This window comes from Alternaria arbusti, assembly GCF_024043155.1.
Source record: "Alternaria arbusti strain BMP 1465 chromosome Unknown scaffold_11, whole genome shotgun sequence".
NCBI lineage: Eukaryota > Fungi > Ascomycota > Dothideomycetes > Pleosporales > Pleosporaceae > Alternaria > Alternaria arbusti.
Window position 1 is genome coordinate 129,029 of NW_026249951.1, and position 15,693 is coordinate 144,721.

The 15,693-nt window shown below is 53.5% G+C and overlaps 6 protein-coding genes across 6 annotated transcripts; 3 read left to right on the top strand and 3 right to left on the bottom strand.

The window, feature by feature from the left end:
• Nucleotides 1–58: 58 nt before the first annotated feature.
• Nucleotides 59–2,200, top strand: J4E86_007646 (uncharacterized protein; the record flags this gene model as incomplete). The annotated part of the gene is made up of 4 exons (XM_051448164.1): nt 59–90; nt 177–387; nt 440–1,467; nt 1,702–2,200. The coding sequence occupies 4 exons, from the start codon at nt 59–61 to the stop codon at nt 2,198–2,200; spliced, it is 1,770 nt and encodes a 589-aa protein (XP_051300431.1).
• Nucleotides 2,201–2,377: 177 nt separating this feature from the next.
• On the bottom strand, nt 2,378–3,199 carry J4E86_007647 (uncharacterized protein; the record flags this gene model as incomplete). The annotated part of the gene is made up of 1 exon (XM_051448165.1): nt 2,378–3,199. The coding sequence occupies one exon, from the start codon at nt 3,197–3,199 to the stop codon at nt 2,378–2,380; it is 822 nt and encodes a 273-aa protein (XP_051300432.1).
• Nucleotides 3,200–3,591: 392 nt separating this feature from the next.
• On the bottom strand, nt 3,592–4,274 carry J4E86_007648 (uncharacterized protein; the record flags this gene model as incomplete). Its single annotated transcript, XM_051448166.1, has 2 exons — nt 3,592–3,791; nt 4,016–4,274. The coding sequence occupies 2 exons, from the start codon at nt 4,272–4,274 to the stop codon at nt 3,592–3,594; spliced, it is 459 nt and encodes a 152-aa protein (XP_051300433.1).
• A 554-nt stretch (nt 4,275–4,828) lies between these two features.
• J4E86_007649 (uncharacterized protein) lies at nt 4,829–6,561 on the top strand (the record flags this gene model as incomplete). The annotated part of the gene is made up of 5 exons (XM_051448167.1): nt 4,829–4,973; nt 5,043–5,680; nt 5,735–5,840; nt 5,895–6,451; nt 6,535–6,561. The coding sequence occupies 5 exons, from the start codon at nt 4,829–4,831 to the stop codon at nt 6,559–6,561; spliced, it is 1,473 nt and encodes a 490-aa protein (XP_051300434.1).
• A 719-nt stretch (nt 6,562–7,280) lies between these two features.
• J4E86_007650 (uncharacterized protein) lies at nt 7,281–8,144 on the bottom strand (the record flags this gene model as incomplete). The annotated part of the gene is made up of 1 exon (XM_051448168.1): nt 7,281–8,144. One exon carries the CDS (start codon nt 8,142–8,144, stop codon nt 7,281–7,283), a length of 864 nt encoding a protein of 287 aa, XP_051300435.1.
• Nucleotides 8,145–9,791: 1,647 nt separating this feature from the next.
• Nucleotides 9,792–14,374, top strand: J4E86_007651 (uncharacterized protein; the record flags this gene model as incomplete). Its single annotated transcript, XM_051448169.1, has 2 exons — nt 9,792–13,207; nt 13,258–14,374. 2 exons carry the CDS (start codon nt 9,792–9,794, stop codon nt 14,372–14,374), a joined length of 4,533 nt encoding a protein of 1,510 aa, XP_051300436.1.
• Between the last annotated feature and the right edge of the window lie 1,319 nt (nt 14,375–15,693).

The window sequence follows — 15,693 nt, forward strand, 5'->3', positions numbered from 1 at the left end:
ATCAACACACAATCGAATATGCACCCGTCCCCCTCCCCGTCACCTCAAACCAACTCCCATGAAGATGAAAGAGCGGCAAAGCGGCGTAAAGTACGTAAAGGTACTCAAAGTTGCTGGGAGTGTAAGAAACGGAAAGTCCGATGTATCTGGGCATCACCTACCAAGTCCAAATGTAGTAACTGCGTGCGACGCAAGACAGACTGTGTTAGTCAGGAGTTTGCGGATGAACCGAATGAGAACAAGAGAGGAGATGCTGGATTAGAGACGCGTTTGGGTCGGGTGGAGACGTTGCTTGAGCGACTTATTGGATCGTCGACAGACAGGCGCCACGACATTGCTGACGAGTATCCGGGAGATGCAGACCTGGAGAGACCGAGGAGCGTAATAGTATGTGTAGCGTGCTGGGGTCTATCCTACATTCATCTCTGACACACACAAGGATCACACAAAAAACATCAAGATCACATCATCCGCCTCCACAGAAACCACATCAACACTCGCAGATCTCTCGCAACAACCAGAACCAGTACTTGGCGATATATACACTGGCATCTCTCGAGACCTCGTCGCAGCATGGCCCACAACCCAAGATCTCGACTACATCTGCAAGCTACCCGTCAGCATCTCCACGCACATGCACATGAAATTAACGACATCATCTGCAAACCTGATGAACCAGGTTCCAGATAGCCCACGAAAGATATTGCAGCTACCACCACCAGGATCACATCCAGTACTGATAGCGCGGAAACTCCTTCTACTCAGCAATATAGTGCAGGGCGCACTATCCGATGACTGTATACCCAGAAGCCAGCGAGAGCATCTCAGTAAAGTCATGGCTCATGCCATGGATACAGCAACACGGCTGGTGACCTCAAATGACGAGCTAACCGCCTCTGTTGAAGGCGTCGAATGCATCATGATCGAAGCCATTACCCAGAACTACGCTGGGAACCTACACCGCGCGTGGCTGACTGTGCGCCGCGCCGTTGCCGTAGCTCAGATGTTGGGTCTGCATCGTGGTAACGCTAAGCGAGCTTCTATCAAGGTGGTGGATCCCAAGACGCGCGAGAGCCTCGATCCAGACCAGCTGTGCTGTCGTATTGTGGAGATGGATCGCTACCTCTCGTTGACACTGGGGCTGCCGCAGTCTTCGCTGCAGACAGTCGGGCTGAGCGCTGAAGTTATAGCAAAGTGCCATCCGCTGGACCGCATCGCGAGGCTGCAATGCGTCATTGGAGATCGTATCTTGGCGCGTAAAGTAGGAGATCCGCGCGATGTTACGGAGAAAAGGGTCCGGGAAATTGACGACATGTTCAGGGAGGTGACGGAGCTGATGCCGTCGGACTGGTGGCTTATTCGAGACTTTGGCAACAAGGACGGGGGCGATTCGGATCCGATGCATGAGGTTGTAAGGAATATGTATCAGCTGTCGCACTTCTATCTCGTTATACGCCTGCATCTACCGTATGTTCTTCGCTCTTCGGGCGACGATAGGTGCGAAGAAAGTAAAGCGACAGCTGTGCATGCCGCCCGCGAAATCATGAGTCGATATATCGCGTTTCGCAAGTGGAAACGCGGTCCGTATTATTGCAGAGGAGTCGATTGTCTGGCTTTCGTCGCCCTCATGGTGCTGTGTTTGGCCCATATCGATTCGCAGAACCAATCTATGATTCGGCACAAAGCACTTTTCGATCATAGCCGTCCGAGCGATCGCGCTTTGATGGAGCTAACAGTCAAGGTATTGGGGGAGATGAGCGACGATGCTCTCGCCATGAAGCTATCGAGTATCATACAGTATCTTCTCGACGCCGAAGCGGCATCGGCAAATGGGACTGGCTACAACACTTCGGCTAGTGAGACAGACGATGGGCTGGCGACGGAATTTGATGGCCAGTTCATGGACGCTGAGAAGGCGGTCTTGCAGCTTCACTTGCCGTATTTTGGTACCATCAGCCTACAGCGCAGGCTAGCCTCCGATATCCCGTTGGCTGAGGAGATGCTGTCTACTCAGGTACCTGACCAGACACAGTCATCACTCACGGAGTGGGACAATCGGTGGTCGTTCCTTGATTCGTCGAACGATGCGGGGGCGCTTGATGATTGGACACTGCAGAGCATCAATGAAGGTCTTTTCGGGGGACTGCTTGGCGGGCTGGGAGACGTGGATTTCGACCCTGAGCTGTCTGTAGATATATAAAGGCAAGGAAAATCCAGACGTGCTATGTTGCAAAGCACGGTAGGAATGTTGCAAGTCACATTTGTCCTCTTCTCTCCTGCTATCCCGCTCATTGGAAATGCATAGCGCCGCTTTCTGTGCCTCAAGAGTGTAGCCAGGGTATCCTTTTCGGGTTTGTCACTATATCGCTCATAGTACCTAGGTCGAGGTCGCCCATTCGCCCTCCTCCCAATCTCTAGCCCATTCTTCCGGCGTTCCAGGCTCAACGAACTTGATAAAGTTCAAGTGGGGGTCATTGCCGCATACGCGAATCAGTTCCGTAAAGTCGTCCCTCATATTGTACTCGTCTTGCTGCATATCCTGCTTCAGAAGATAGTATGTCCAAGTAGGCGGTGGAAACCCGACCATTGGACGCCGCGCAGGGTTGACAAAGTCGTTGCTCACTTGCAATCTCTCGTTATAGAAGCCTTTGTGTCGTACAGCTATAACGCTGGAGCGAGGCAAACGCTTCAAACGAAATCCCGTTATCAAATTTAGGAATTCGATGAGGCGCGCATGTTCTCGCCCATTGAAGTTGAAGTTGAACATGACACCCGATAATTGAACGTTTCCCTCATCCCAGCACTGTGAGTGGCTCTGTCCAGTCTTCAATCTCATGAAGTCCTTCAGACACCAAAGAAGGCTGTTCAGGGCAGGCCCCACCTCGTTCCTGTGTCTCGTCAGGGTCAACAGACTCTGCTTATCGACGATGAGACGTAGTGGCTCAACTTGGAGAGCATTGAGCTTGCGGTCGAGAATTGGCTTGCACTCGTCGTGGATCGAAGAAGAAACGAGAAGTATCCCGGTCGATATCGATTTGACCACTAGTGTAATGGTATTTCCAGACAGGAACTCGCCCCAAGAAGTATGTCTTGCCGCGTCTTCCCAAACGTGATGGCGTGTTGTAATGGGGATGTATTCGTAGATGATAAGGCGCAATTCTTTCGGAAGATCGAGGAAGCGGAAAGTGGAATTGGCCATGCTGGAGGGGAGGGTGGAAGTGGGGTGGGGTCGACTGCAGTGACAGAAGAATCAAGAGGCAGGCGCGAAAGATGAGATGTTTCCCTGCCCAGGTGAGCAGGTACACTATATCGGGCCTAGCGCATCACGTAAGGAAGGTGCAAAGTATAGATACGTTCAGCACGGCAAGCACAATTAAGGAAGAATATTAACAGCTGAATCACTGTAGTTTAAATTAGACTGGCTGCAATCTCAGTCAACAGATTGCTGCATGTACAAATGTACATTCTCGAAACTGTTCAAGCAAGTCCTCATGGACATGGTATCCTCCAAAACCGTAGCTCTGTGCTGTAGAGCAATATTTTAAACGCCGGAAAATGCAATGGAACAACGCCGATATACGTGGATGGAAATCATGCTCGTCGTTTGCCGATGCGGCCGGGGCCGCTGGGACGTCCACCATTGGGCTTCAGTGCGCCCTTGCCTCGGGAAGTAGGGAAGGAGACCTTGTTCTGGGGCTTGCGTCGCAGTTGTTTCCGGGTCTGGCTCTTGTCCTTGGTCTTGCGCGAGCTCGAGCTCTTCGCAGAGGTGGCGGTTGCGTCGACGTCCATATCTAGCAAGTCAAAGTTAGCCCTTGATTCTCACTCTACCAGTGCGGAGGAAGCGGGTCAAAGGCGAATTTGAGATGGCCGTCGTCGGTGAAGCCCAGGATGTCTGAACACAGGCCTAGGTGAAAACACAGGTTCCCGAGTTCGCAGTCCTCTTCTGTGGGGCCGAGTGGACTTGCAGAGGGATCGGACAGGGAGCGTGGCATGGGGACAGTAAGCAGAGACGAACCTTTGGGCAAGTCCTCCTTGGCGGCATCGTCGGTGGTGTTGACTGGGGCACGATTAGAGGGTGCATATGGCGGGAGAGGGTTGAGCGACTCACTTTCTTCGGTTTCCATCTCAGTCCTCTCGGGCTTGGGCTGGGCAATCGTCTCGAGAAGTCTGGCGTGCAGGCGCTCGGCGCGTGCCTGCTCGACGGGGCCGAAAACTCGGGCGCGCAGCTTGGTGCGGTTCGCCTTTTTGCTGCTTGCGCGTGCGCCTTTGGCCATTGTGCAGAGAGTGACGGGGAATGTGTGGGTGAATGGGTGTTTGGGCGTATGTCTTGGTCAAGTCGGCGGCGGCTGGTGGGGAAAAGTTCGAGGAATTTTGGTGGCAAGGCGTTTGGCGTATCAAGCCAGGCCGGCCCGTGCCCTAGTCGCGTTCTTCGCCTAGTTGCAGGTGACGCTGACTTCGGTATATCCCAGCTGGAGATGCGCTCGCCGCGAGAGCCGCCGCCTACCTCGACGGCCGAATACTAGAAAAGTCGCATTGCGGCCTCTGCTCGCCTGTTTGCTGCTCCGCGACTGTCCCGCCCGCCTGTCCTGTTCGCTCTGCATCGCCGCCGGGGGCTTTGGGAAGTTGCGACCAACGCCCGTCCGACTCGACTGCACCTCAGATAGCCGGATATCGCCCTTCGCTGCCTTCACCTCGCCCTACGTCACCCGCCCGAGAGAGAGTGTCTGAGATAGCCCGCCCCAGATGCCTTCGCGAGCAAAACTGAACCGGTAGCCCTTGACCTCCCTCTCCAACATCGCCAGCCTCTCCACCGCGACGGCACAAAACCATGGCGACGAGCATGCAGCAGATGGCTGCCACTATCACCGAGCGCTCCAAGACACTCATCAACAACGACCTCAAAAAGATTCTCAAAGAGGAGGGCACCTCGCAGACGGGCAACAAGGCCGCACTGCAGGCGCGGGTCATTGGCCGTAGGTATCTCCGCTCCCCAGCAACACGGCTTGCTGTCGCCGCTCACCTGCTAACTTCACCCTCCCCAGTCATCGCCAATGCCGTTGCTAGGAGCGACACCGACCTGCTGCGGCGACTGCAATACCGCGTACAACACCACGGCGAAGCGCCTCCACCAGCCACGAGCAGCCCCGTCGCCTCGTCGTACTCGCAGCCCCCTCAGCCCATCGCGAACGGGTACAGCATGGCCAACGGCTTCCAAAACAGCGGCGCATACCAGCCATACCAACAGCCCCAGCAGCCACCCATGCCGCCACGTCCGACCTATTTCTTCAAGGAGAGCCCTTTCTTTGAGATTCGCGAGCTGATACTGAGTAATATGTCTCTGGACGCTTCGCCGACCCACCGTGCCACCATATCGCGTAACCTCACCCTCAACGAAAGCCAGTCCGGACGCCTAAAGACAGACCCATCTTTGCGCCTGCTGCTCTTCTCTGCGCTCGAACAGCCATTGGCGCCCTTCTCGCGTCTCGATATCGCATTCCCATCTCAAATTGAGGTCAAGGTCAACGACGACGAGGTAAAGGCCAACTACAAGGGTTTGAAGAACAAGCCAGGCTCTACGCGCCCCGCCGACATTACCGACTTCGTCCGCACCAAGGTCGCCAACCAGCGCAACAGCATCCTCATCACCTACGCCCTGACTCAGAAGGCAAGTCGGTCGGAGGTTTCTTATCCCATCAGTTTCCCAAGCGTGACTCTGAGCTAACTCTCAATGCAGAAGTACAACCTCTTCGTCTACTTGGTCAGGAAGTTCTCGGTCGACGAGCTCACACAGCGCATCAAGCAGCGCCATGTCATCACGAGGCAGTCTGTGCTCAATGAAAGTATGTAGTGGCCTTCGGCAGCTAACATCTCTCACATGACTAATGTTGTAACAGTGATGAAAAAGGCCAATGACCCCGACATCGAAGTTGGCTCCAGCGTCATGTCGCTCAAGGACCCCATCTCTACCCTGCGCATTGTCACCCCATGCAGGTCGACTGTGTGCACACACAATCAATGCTTTGACGCCGACTCATTTCTGCAGCTCCAGGAGCAAGCTCCCACATGGACATGCCCAATATGCAGCAAGACCATATCATACGAAGGCTTGGCCGTCGACCAGTACGTTGAGGAAATCCTCAACAAGGCCCAGAACACGGACCAGGTCACCATCCAGCCAAGCGGACAATGGTCGACCGAAAAGGATGAGAAGCCCAAACAAAACGGGCACAATGGGCATCATGACGATAGTGATGATGACCTCATCGAGATACCAGATTACCGTATACAGGCTATCAAGACCGAAGCTGCGCCGACACCCACTTCGCTCAGCACCCCTCCACTGCCTTCTCGCGAGACATCCACAGCCCCCCGGTCTGGCCAGAAGAGAAAATCCGAAGTAGTGGATCTGACCTTGAGCGATGATGATGAGCCAGTAAGACCAACGAAAAAGGTAGCGTACACTACCCCCAATAGCCTTCCTGATCCGCCCCGTCGGTATCATTTACCTCCCCTCGGCAGTCACTCTGCCCATAGTCGTCCACTGCCACCAACCTACCATAGTGGGTCTGCTAGCATGCGTTCTGATTACTCCCGGCCTCCATCTACACCTCCACCACGCCATGGGTATCAATCCTATCGACCAGCACAGCCTGCTTCGCGGCCTAGCTATCCTGGACAGGGTACTTCCTCCTACCCTACCTACCTGGGCTCTTCTTCCCCTTAATTACATGTTGCGCGTTCTTGTTGTATCTTCCACTCATGTATGAGTATTGTTCATCCGCTAATACCACCTCGGGATCGCAGGGCAGAATAACGGGGACCAGACGAGGTAGCACATCATCCACTTAGGCCGTTCACAATATTGCGGACCGTTGCGCCACGGCCATCCTGCGTAGGCTGATGAAGTGAAGCTCTCTACATCATACACTCATCTCTTTCCTAATTCGTCAAGGAAACTTAGCGCGAGGCGTTTGGGGGAGGCTGCATTTCATGACCATCTATCTACGGCGTAAAACACGGGTTGGGGGCATCGAGGATACCACCGCTTGGGAGACTTGCATGCATTTCGGGAGCTTATACCAGCGACCTTCTGCAATGACGAAAGGAGCAGAAGTCGCGTGCGGAGAGGACTGGAAGGAGGTGGCGGTTCATGTACGATCGTGTAGCAGTGACGCCTTTTGGCTTCGGCCATAATAGACAGTTACCAGTATTACCGTGTGTGCTGGCAGCAGTTTCCACTTTCCTCTATTTGCGCCTACGTATCATACACGCCGACGTACTCAGTCCAGCGGTTCCGGCAAAACACAAACAGCATCCTCCTCTTCCCCGTCATCCCCAACCCTCTGCCTTACCTCCCTACTCTCCGACTCCACATCATCCACATCCGGCTCCTCCCCCAAGCCATCCACCACCACCTCACCCTTGTCCTCAACCTTCCTCCTAACCTGCGTATCAAACAACGCACCCTTATCAAACAGCCTATCCGACTTGACCCCTCCCTTCCTCTTCACTTTAACCTCCCTTATCCTATACGCAAAAACAAAGTCCTCCGCCCTCGTACTCTGCTCGCTCGTCCCGCTCTTCCTCTTCCAATTCCCCTCCGGTCCCACCGAAATCGGTACGCCAGACCACGCTGTCGCATCCACACCCGCATGCACATAGACACCTTTTTCCTGGAGCCGTTCCCTGGAAAGCGTGGTTGACGACGCTATCATAACACCCGTTATGATGTAGATTTTCTCTCTAAACCGGTGCTGAGTGATGTAATCCCTAACATCCTCATGCCTCACCACGTCTTCCAGAAACGCGCGACTGGGTTGGAAAGTCTGCGTTGTCATTTTTTCGACTTGCCAGGTTTGGGACATGGATTTGTCGTTACTGATGCTTATGTCTGCGCCGACACCGAGGACGCATTCGAGGAAGGAGGTCCAGATGCCGAAGGTGGTGGATGTGGATTTGGTGTGCGTGCCGCTCCAGTCATGTTCCGTGAAGGTGCTTGTGTCGGTTTGGGGCGGCAGGGGAGGGAGGTGGAGGGGTTCATCCGGTTGGGATGGGGAGGGGATGATAGCACCGAGGCGGATGGGGCCATCGGGGGGACTGGGGCGCGGGGGCGTGAGGAAGTATGTGGGTTTTGGGATGGGCATGTTTTGTGCGATGGTGAGAGGGAGAGAATGCTGTTGTGATGTAGTGGCGCTGAAAAGATGTAGTGATGACTTCAAGGCGTGGGGAAGCTCTGGGGATGTGGTGACGCTGTGGTAGTCTGAGTGTGCGATGGTAATCCGGCGCCATATATATAGTGAGGCGCTAGTTGCAGAGGTACTAGACATGAGTCGAAGCATGCATGGTAATGCAGGGTTGCGTGTGGATGCATGACGAGCGGGGCTGAGTAATGCAGCCCACAGTCCAATCTTGATGGGCTCACTGCATCGAGCAGTGTGCACCCAGTAAACTCATGTTGGGCACCAAGATATCGAGACTGATACCACGCTGATCATATCTTCATGAACAGAATCTTCGGCATACCTTGCGTGCGCGGCGGGGCAGGCTGAGTTGGCTTAGCATTCGCATTCAAAATCTGAGAGGAGGGACACATACACTTTCTGGATGATCATCGAGGGAACTCGGTAAGGACTCAAGCTCTACTCGATCGTGTCTCGGAGGTCGTGGTATCCCGCCAGTTCTCGGCACTACCAATGCATGGTTCCCACCATGCGTTGTGTTGAAAGCTGCTGCTGGTCTACGCGTCTGTCTTGTGGCTCGGGATGGTTCATAAAGAGTATGATGAGGCTCCTGATCAGCTGGGTGATGTGTCGGAGCAGCTTGGTGAGTTGTTGGAGGGATCGTTGGAGGTGCCACTGGTTGATGGTAATGAAGATGGACCCGAGGATGGTTTGGATGATGTGCTGAGCTAGGTGGTAGGCCGGGTGCTGGACGGACCGGTAAGGTTGCCGCTGGACCTAGACCACGGGTACTGAATGGTGGTCTAGTTTGAGCAGCAGGTGGTGGAACTGGTGGCGGGGCTCTTGGGGATGACGGTGGGCTTGTTGTAGAAGAGCTTTTATCACTACCTGTACTACTGCCCTTACCACCACGACCACGGCCGCAGCAACAGCACCATATTAGGAATATCAGGATCAGCAGACCAAGAAAAGCTCCCACAAAAGCTCCTCCAATGACTTCGCTAGATGGTCGCGCAAGAGTAGGGCTTACGGGACCAGTCTCTTCGACGGCCGCTGCAGTGGGGGTCCAGCGGCGAGCAACGGCTGGGAACGCTTCAGGTATACGAACGACGTGCGACGGTGATTGATCTGAGCAATCCGGTGGCGGTGCTGTCAACCATGACTGTATTCGAGGCGCAAGCTTCAGGACAGGCATGTGGGAAGTCTAGTTCGCATCGTGACAAAGGTCGAAACTACACAGCCTGCTCAAGATGCAAAGATGCGCCGAAATGAGAAGGCTGGCTGCTATCGAAACACGGCTACGCCGAAAATGGAGGCGGGGGGTTGTTCGAAACGGTCAGTACACCCGGCGTTACGCTGAACTTCTGCATATCCGCTTGGCCTAGGTTGGGTATGCAGGCGAGCTATCTTTCAGCCCCCACTGCGCCGCAGCCCGGATGACATCGGGAGGCGGCCCGCAGAACTTCGAGATCGATTACACATCGACGACGCGGAACGACCGAAGGAGGGATCCGACCTCTTCTCTATTTTTTTGTATGCCAGATTGCTAACACTTCACCGGTACGGCACGAGGACGGATTTGAGGAGTGGCGAAGGTCCTCCCCTCCTGAGATGACGCTCGATGCCCGAATCAACCAACTCCGTTCTGAGGCTGAAAGCCTTGAGGCTATAGCCAAAAATATAGGTAAGGCTTCTCTCCCAGGTGTCGTCATAGCGTGGGAGAGAGCAACCGATTTGGCCGAACAACACTACGGGAATCTTGATGAAAAGACTTTGGAGATACGTGAGCGCCTAGCCGCAAGTCTTATGAAGGCTGGAGACTTTCAGAAGGCGATAGTGTGTGGACTGGAGAACGAGCAACGTACGCTCGAGCGCTACAGACGGGACCGGGGTTCTTCTCGCGAAATTAGCGCCCCGGCACGGGCGTCCAAGGAAAACCACCTGGAGGCTCAAAGACAATTAGCGCGGGCGTACTTAGAGAGCAAAGACTACAAGAATGCGATCAAAAGGTTCCGGGCAATTGTCGAAGATAACATCATATCGAAGTCGGCGGAACAAAGATGTATGGACCGGGTGGATCTTGCAGCGGCCATGTACGAACTTGGTACAGACCGCGACATTATGGAAGCAATAAATCTGAACATGACGACCTTGCAAAGAGCGGAGGCGAGTCTGGGAAAAGATCACATTGAATCCGTACATGTAAGATACAACCTAGGCAGAGAGTTGAGCGCTCTGAAGAAGTACGGCGACGCCCTGGAGAAATTCAGCGAGGTGATGGAGATCCTCCATTTGAAAAACTGCCAAGCCAGATCATCGCCCGAATACCAACAGTATCTAGAAGACACAGAGGACGCGGTTCGGACCTGTAAAATCAATATCGATCGACAAAACTTGAAAGCAAGTCGGCGGGCTGACGCGGCAGTGGAAGAGAAAAGACGGAGAGAGGAGGTGCTCAAGGCGCAAGTGGCTGAGCAGAAGCGTCTGCATGAGGTTGCTGCGGCAGCAGAGAAAGAGAAAAAGCGAAGAGAAGAACTCCTAAAGTCACAGATAGCTGAGCAAGAGCGTTTACAAGAAGCTGCAGACCGAGAAGAACGGGCCAAGGTAAGACAGCAAGCTGCCGCGGCAGCGGAAGAAAGAAGACGGAGAGAAGTGCTCAAGACACAAATAGATGAGCAGAAACGTTTGAAAGAGTCTGCAGACCAGAAAGAGCAGGCTGACTTGATACGAGCGCGCGAGGAAGAAGAGGCGAGAAGGAAGCAGAAGGAAAAGGACAGACGAGCGCGCAGAGCGAAAGAAGAAGAGAAGAAACAAATAGCTGAACAGAAGCGCCTTAGAGAGGTTGCGGACCAAAAAGAGCAGGCTGACTTGGTACGAGCGCGCGAGGAAGAGGAGACGAAACGAAAGCAAGACGAGAAAGACATACGAGCGCGCAAAGCAAAGGAAGAAGACAAGAAACAGAAAGAGCCAGGTAGGCAAGCAGCGCGAGATGGAGAAACGGTGGCCAAAAGAAAAGCCAAAGACATACATCAAGCCGAGCAAACCCCAATGCAAGAAGCAAGAGAGAAGAGATGGAAAGGGAAGGAGACAGCGAAGCAACCAGCAGCGGAAAGCTCAAGGACAAGAGAAGAAAAAACTTTGGAGAAGCCGGAGGCATCGAAAGCGGAGAAGAAAGATCGCCGTAATGAGGATCAGAAGAAGAATGCAGACCGGAAAAAGACTGGGGAGGAACCGATGAAGCGTCCGGAAGGAGAAAACACAAGACCGAAAAGTCGTGGGCAAGATACGAATAAGCAGGAAGACAAGAAGACTCCAGACAAGAAAGAAACCCGGGAGCCTTCGGGTACAGACAGAGGAGCGAGACCGGAGACCGAAAGAAGTTCCGGGTCCAAGGCGCAAGCCAAACCACTGGAGAAGCAGCCTCCAGAACCGAAAAAGGAGCGTAAAGAAAAAGATGAGCACCAGAAGACCGGGAGGAGGAGCCCCAGGAAAGACCCAGCCGATACACCAGTGGCACACACCCAGGACCTTTTGAGTGCAGACAGAGCAGCGAGACGAGACACTGAAAGGCTCTCAGCTTCCAAAGCGCAAGCCAAATCACTAGAGAAGCAGCCTCAAGAACCACAGAAGGAGCATAAAAAGAACGATGACCATGAGAACGCGGGAAGGAGGAGCCCCAGAAAAGATCCAGCCGATATACCAGTGGCGCAAACCCAGGACCCTTTGGGTGCAGACAGAGAAACGAGACAGGAGACTGGAAAAGGTTCAGCCCCCAAGCCGCAAGCCAAACAACAGGAGAAGCAGCCTCCAGAATCACAGAAAGATCGTCAAAAGAAAGACGAGCACCGGAAGGTCGAAAGGAAGCGCCCCAAGACGGATCCAGCCGAGATACCGGTGGCGCAACATCCACCTCTACCAACACACAAAGCCCAGGGTGAGGTATTGCCGAGCGCGATATCCAGTAAAAGCGAAAGTTCGACTCCTCCCAAGTCTACCACTGCTCTGCCAGCGAAGATTGAGGCGGTCTCAACGCCGATGAGCGGCGCAAAAGCGAGTCCGACACATCAGGTGAAGTTTTCCCCTGCGATAGAGATCATTGTACACAACCAGAGTTCCTCGAGGGAAGACTCTTCACGTTCGAGTGTGAACCCCAGAAAAAGAGAGACTACTGCAGAGCCATCGTCTAAGCAAACACCACCCGAGATTCACCGTGTGTCCAGGAAAAGTATCCTCCCGGCAAACCCAGCGGGTGAGGAGAACATATTGCAACAGTTGGATGCGCTTGCAAAGGCTCTGAAGGGGCTTGAGGCACAAAATGAAGAGCTGGGCAACGCTATTTCTGCTGCTGAGTGGCAAAGTACAACACTTGGAAAGGAAAGGTCCCTTCGAGCAGTGTCACCAGCAGAAGATGCACACCCACAATCGAGCGCGCAGCGCGAGGGTTCGGCTAAGGAGCAGCTGTCGGAATGCAGTAATCGATCTCCAGCACCGGGAGCGCACTCCGAGCAAACCACAGGTCAATCTAGCAGGATAAACAACGAACCTGCGACAGATCAAATAGTTCGCACCTCGATGTCGTGGCTAGGGAAGCAGACCAAACAGATGGTAGACCTGCTGGTTCCAACAGCTTCGCCGCGTGTTCCAATCACGCCCAGAACGATCTCTGAGTCCTTCGTGTCGAGAAAAGAGCCAGAGCAAGGAAGCAGCACTCGTGAGGCTGAGATATGGTTCGACACACAATCTCAGCCTCATGTACGATCTGAATCTGTTCCAATCATCCACCAAGAGACGTCCAAGGCCGATGCAAGGGACAGCTTCGTGCCCGGTGGGTGGCATCAAGACTTTGATGATCCAGGCCCTCTCCATGGATTGAGAAAGATCCGTTCCAACGACCAACCAGGCCAAAATGGCTTGCGGGTAGTGCAGACAGAAGACGTAAGACACAGGCGCGCCTCATCCGTAAACACATTGAGGAGAAGTATTTCCGAAATGAGTAGTGCGCCAATCCAGAACTGGAGCGCCCAAGAGTGAGTCCCGAGGTACCCTAAACATCAAACGTCTCGTTAACGATGCATAGTGAAGTCATAGCCGATGGTTGGTTCGAAGACCTACGTGACCATGCCCATGTACTGCTGGACAGGTACAAGGGCGACTCTTATAAGGCGAAGAAGACAGAACGACGCGTAAAGATCGCTGTACTCGACAGTGGCGTGGCTAAGAGCGCCACCCAGGGCCGAGTTCCGCATCTGATGAAGAGTCCACGAGTGAAATTAGGAAAGCAGCTAGATCCGTCTCTGCCCTGGAACTGTGACAGCAAAGGCCATGGTACCCATGCTGTCGGTGTGATCCTCACTGTCTGTCCGTACGCAGACGTGTATGTATACAGGGTCTGCGAAGGTACCGAAGCAATCGACAGGAAGTACGTAGCGGAGGCCATCAATGACGCTGTCGAGAAGAAGAAGGTCGACATCATCAGTATGAGTCTAGGCTGGAACGAGGACAGTGATTACGAACTTCGAGCGGCGATTAGACGTGCTAGAGCTAGCAATGTTCTACTCTTCGCGGCGAGCTCGAACGAAGGCATCCGAACGAAAGCCGGCATGTCGTATCCAGCTCGAGCTTTGGAAGTTATCGCCGTCGATGCAGCAGATGTTCATGGTAACCCGTCCAAGTTCAATCCTCCACAACTCAGCCACAAAGCCAGATTTACTGCCTTGGGCGAAGCAGTAAGGTCTGCGTACCCTACACACCTTCCTTCTGAGGATCCACATGAGGGGTGGAAGAGAATGGTAGGAACATCCTGTGCCACTCCTATCGCTGCCGGCATTGCGGGACTAGTACTAGAATTTGCCCGTCAACGACCGCTTTGCTTCGAGCCTGCCATCGAAACCTACCTAAAGTCCGTAGAGGGTATGAGACTGATCTTGACGAAATGCCTATCGCTCAAGTATGCAGACACTTCACCATTCAACCATCTCGATCCGACGATATTATTCCATTGTACCGAAAGATACGATGACGGTGGTAGCTTTTCCGAATCTATGTGTCCGCGGCACAACGCAGCGTACAACATCGTGTCGAGGCTACGCGAAGAGTTCTCGCAGGATATAGGCGACCAGATGCTGATGGAATTGCAGATGGAGCTGCAAAAAGAATGGGCTATAAGCGCTCAAAGTAGGTCAGAAGAGAATTGACGTTCGTGGTTTTGTGATCAGTAGAAACCCCGAGAGGGCCCCGGGGGTCCTACGCGTTCAGGACGCGCTAGTGCACGTCCCGGTGGCCATGGCATGCGTCATCATGTAGGGAAGGTCCTTGTACTACTACCGCGTCTAATTCATGCTCAAACTGAGGGATTCTGTTCAATACACCACCTCAAAACATCCGCCTCCTACAAATCTATATCTGCACTGATGGGATATGCAGATGACACCGACGCTGTTGCGACCCAATATCATGATGCATGATGCGGAACTGAGTCAGGCACCCGCCGTCGCAGCTACCTACGTGGCACCTCAGAACTGCTCGAGCCAAGATTCCCACTTACGAACACCACCAGCACCGCCGCGTATCTGACGTAAAGTTAGCGGTCGAAAACGAGATGGAGGCCCTTGCACTCACGCGGCCGTGGCTGCGAAGACCTCGGATCGCTTCGCAGCAGTGAAGATACTAACGCTTCCAGCGAACAACAACATAAATACACCGATCATGATCAGCTTCGTTGTGGGGTTGTCGACATAATACAGGACCAGAATTGCGACGAAGAGCAGAACGACTGCGATGATGACGCTGACGATCGTCACGAACCTCGCTATGCTCTTTTCTGGCACGTAGGCCATACCATTCTCTCTTCTCTCTGCCTTCGCACTCCATCAGCTCGGTTTTAGGGCAGTAAAAAATGGGTTGTACGCACCAAAAAGAGGACTGGAAGATATTGCTGCACGAATGTAGTGACACGGTCTTCGTGTGCGGGTTGTTTTAAGAGAACCAGATCATCGTTTCTTTCATACAGGGTAGCACTATGGCCCCCGAAAATCAGATCTCGGTGATTTGCAGCCTTGTTGAAGCGCGTTGAGGCATGATGGACAGCGTCAAATGTGCGTATTGGAGGCGGTCCAAGTTGCGCCATTTGGCTTTCCGATAGCAGTGCCTTTCCTTCGACATTCTCAGCATGTTGTTTGAGAATCTGGGCTGGCATCAGGTAATACTATACTCTTTCATCTTTTTCCGTATTGTTTCCATCAGATCCATTCGATTTCGTTGTTTAATATTTGCATGGTCATCTGCAGCATTTCTGAACGCCTCCCAGTTCATGGCACATCTTCCGGCGGCGAGATCATTGTTCTCGTAGCTTCGATCCTCGCTATCCAACTGCTCCTGTTGGCATCAATATCAGCGGATCGCCTCAAAAACTTCGAACCGATTTCGCGCGTACTTGCATTGCCTCCAGTTCAACCAGTTCACTTTGCAGGTAAAGCAGATTACGCACAGCGAGCCTGTCGAATCGCCGGAAAAC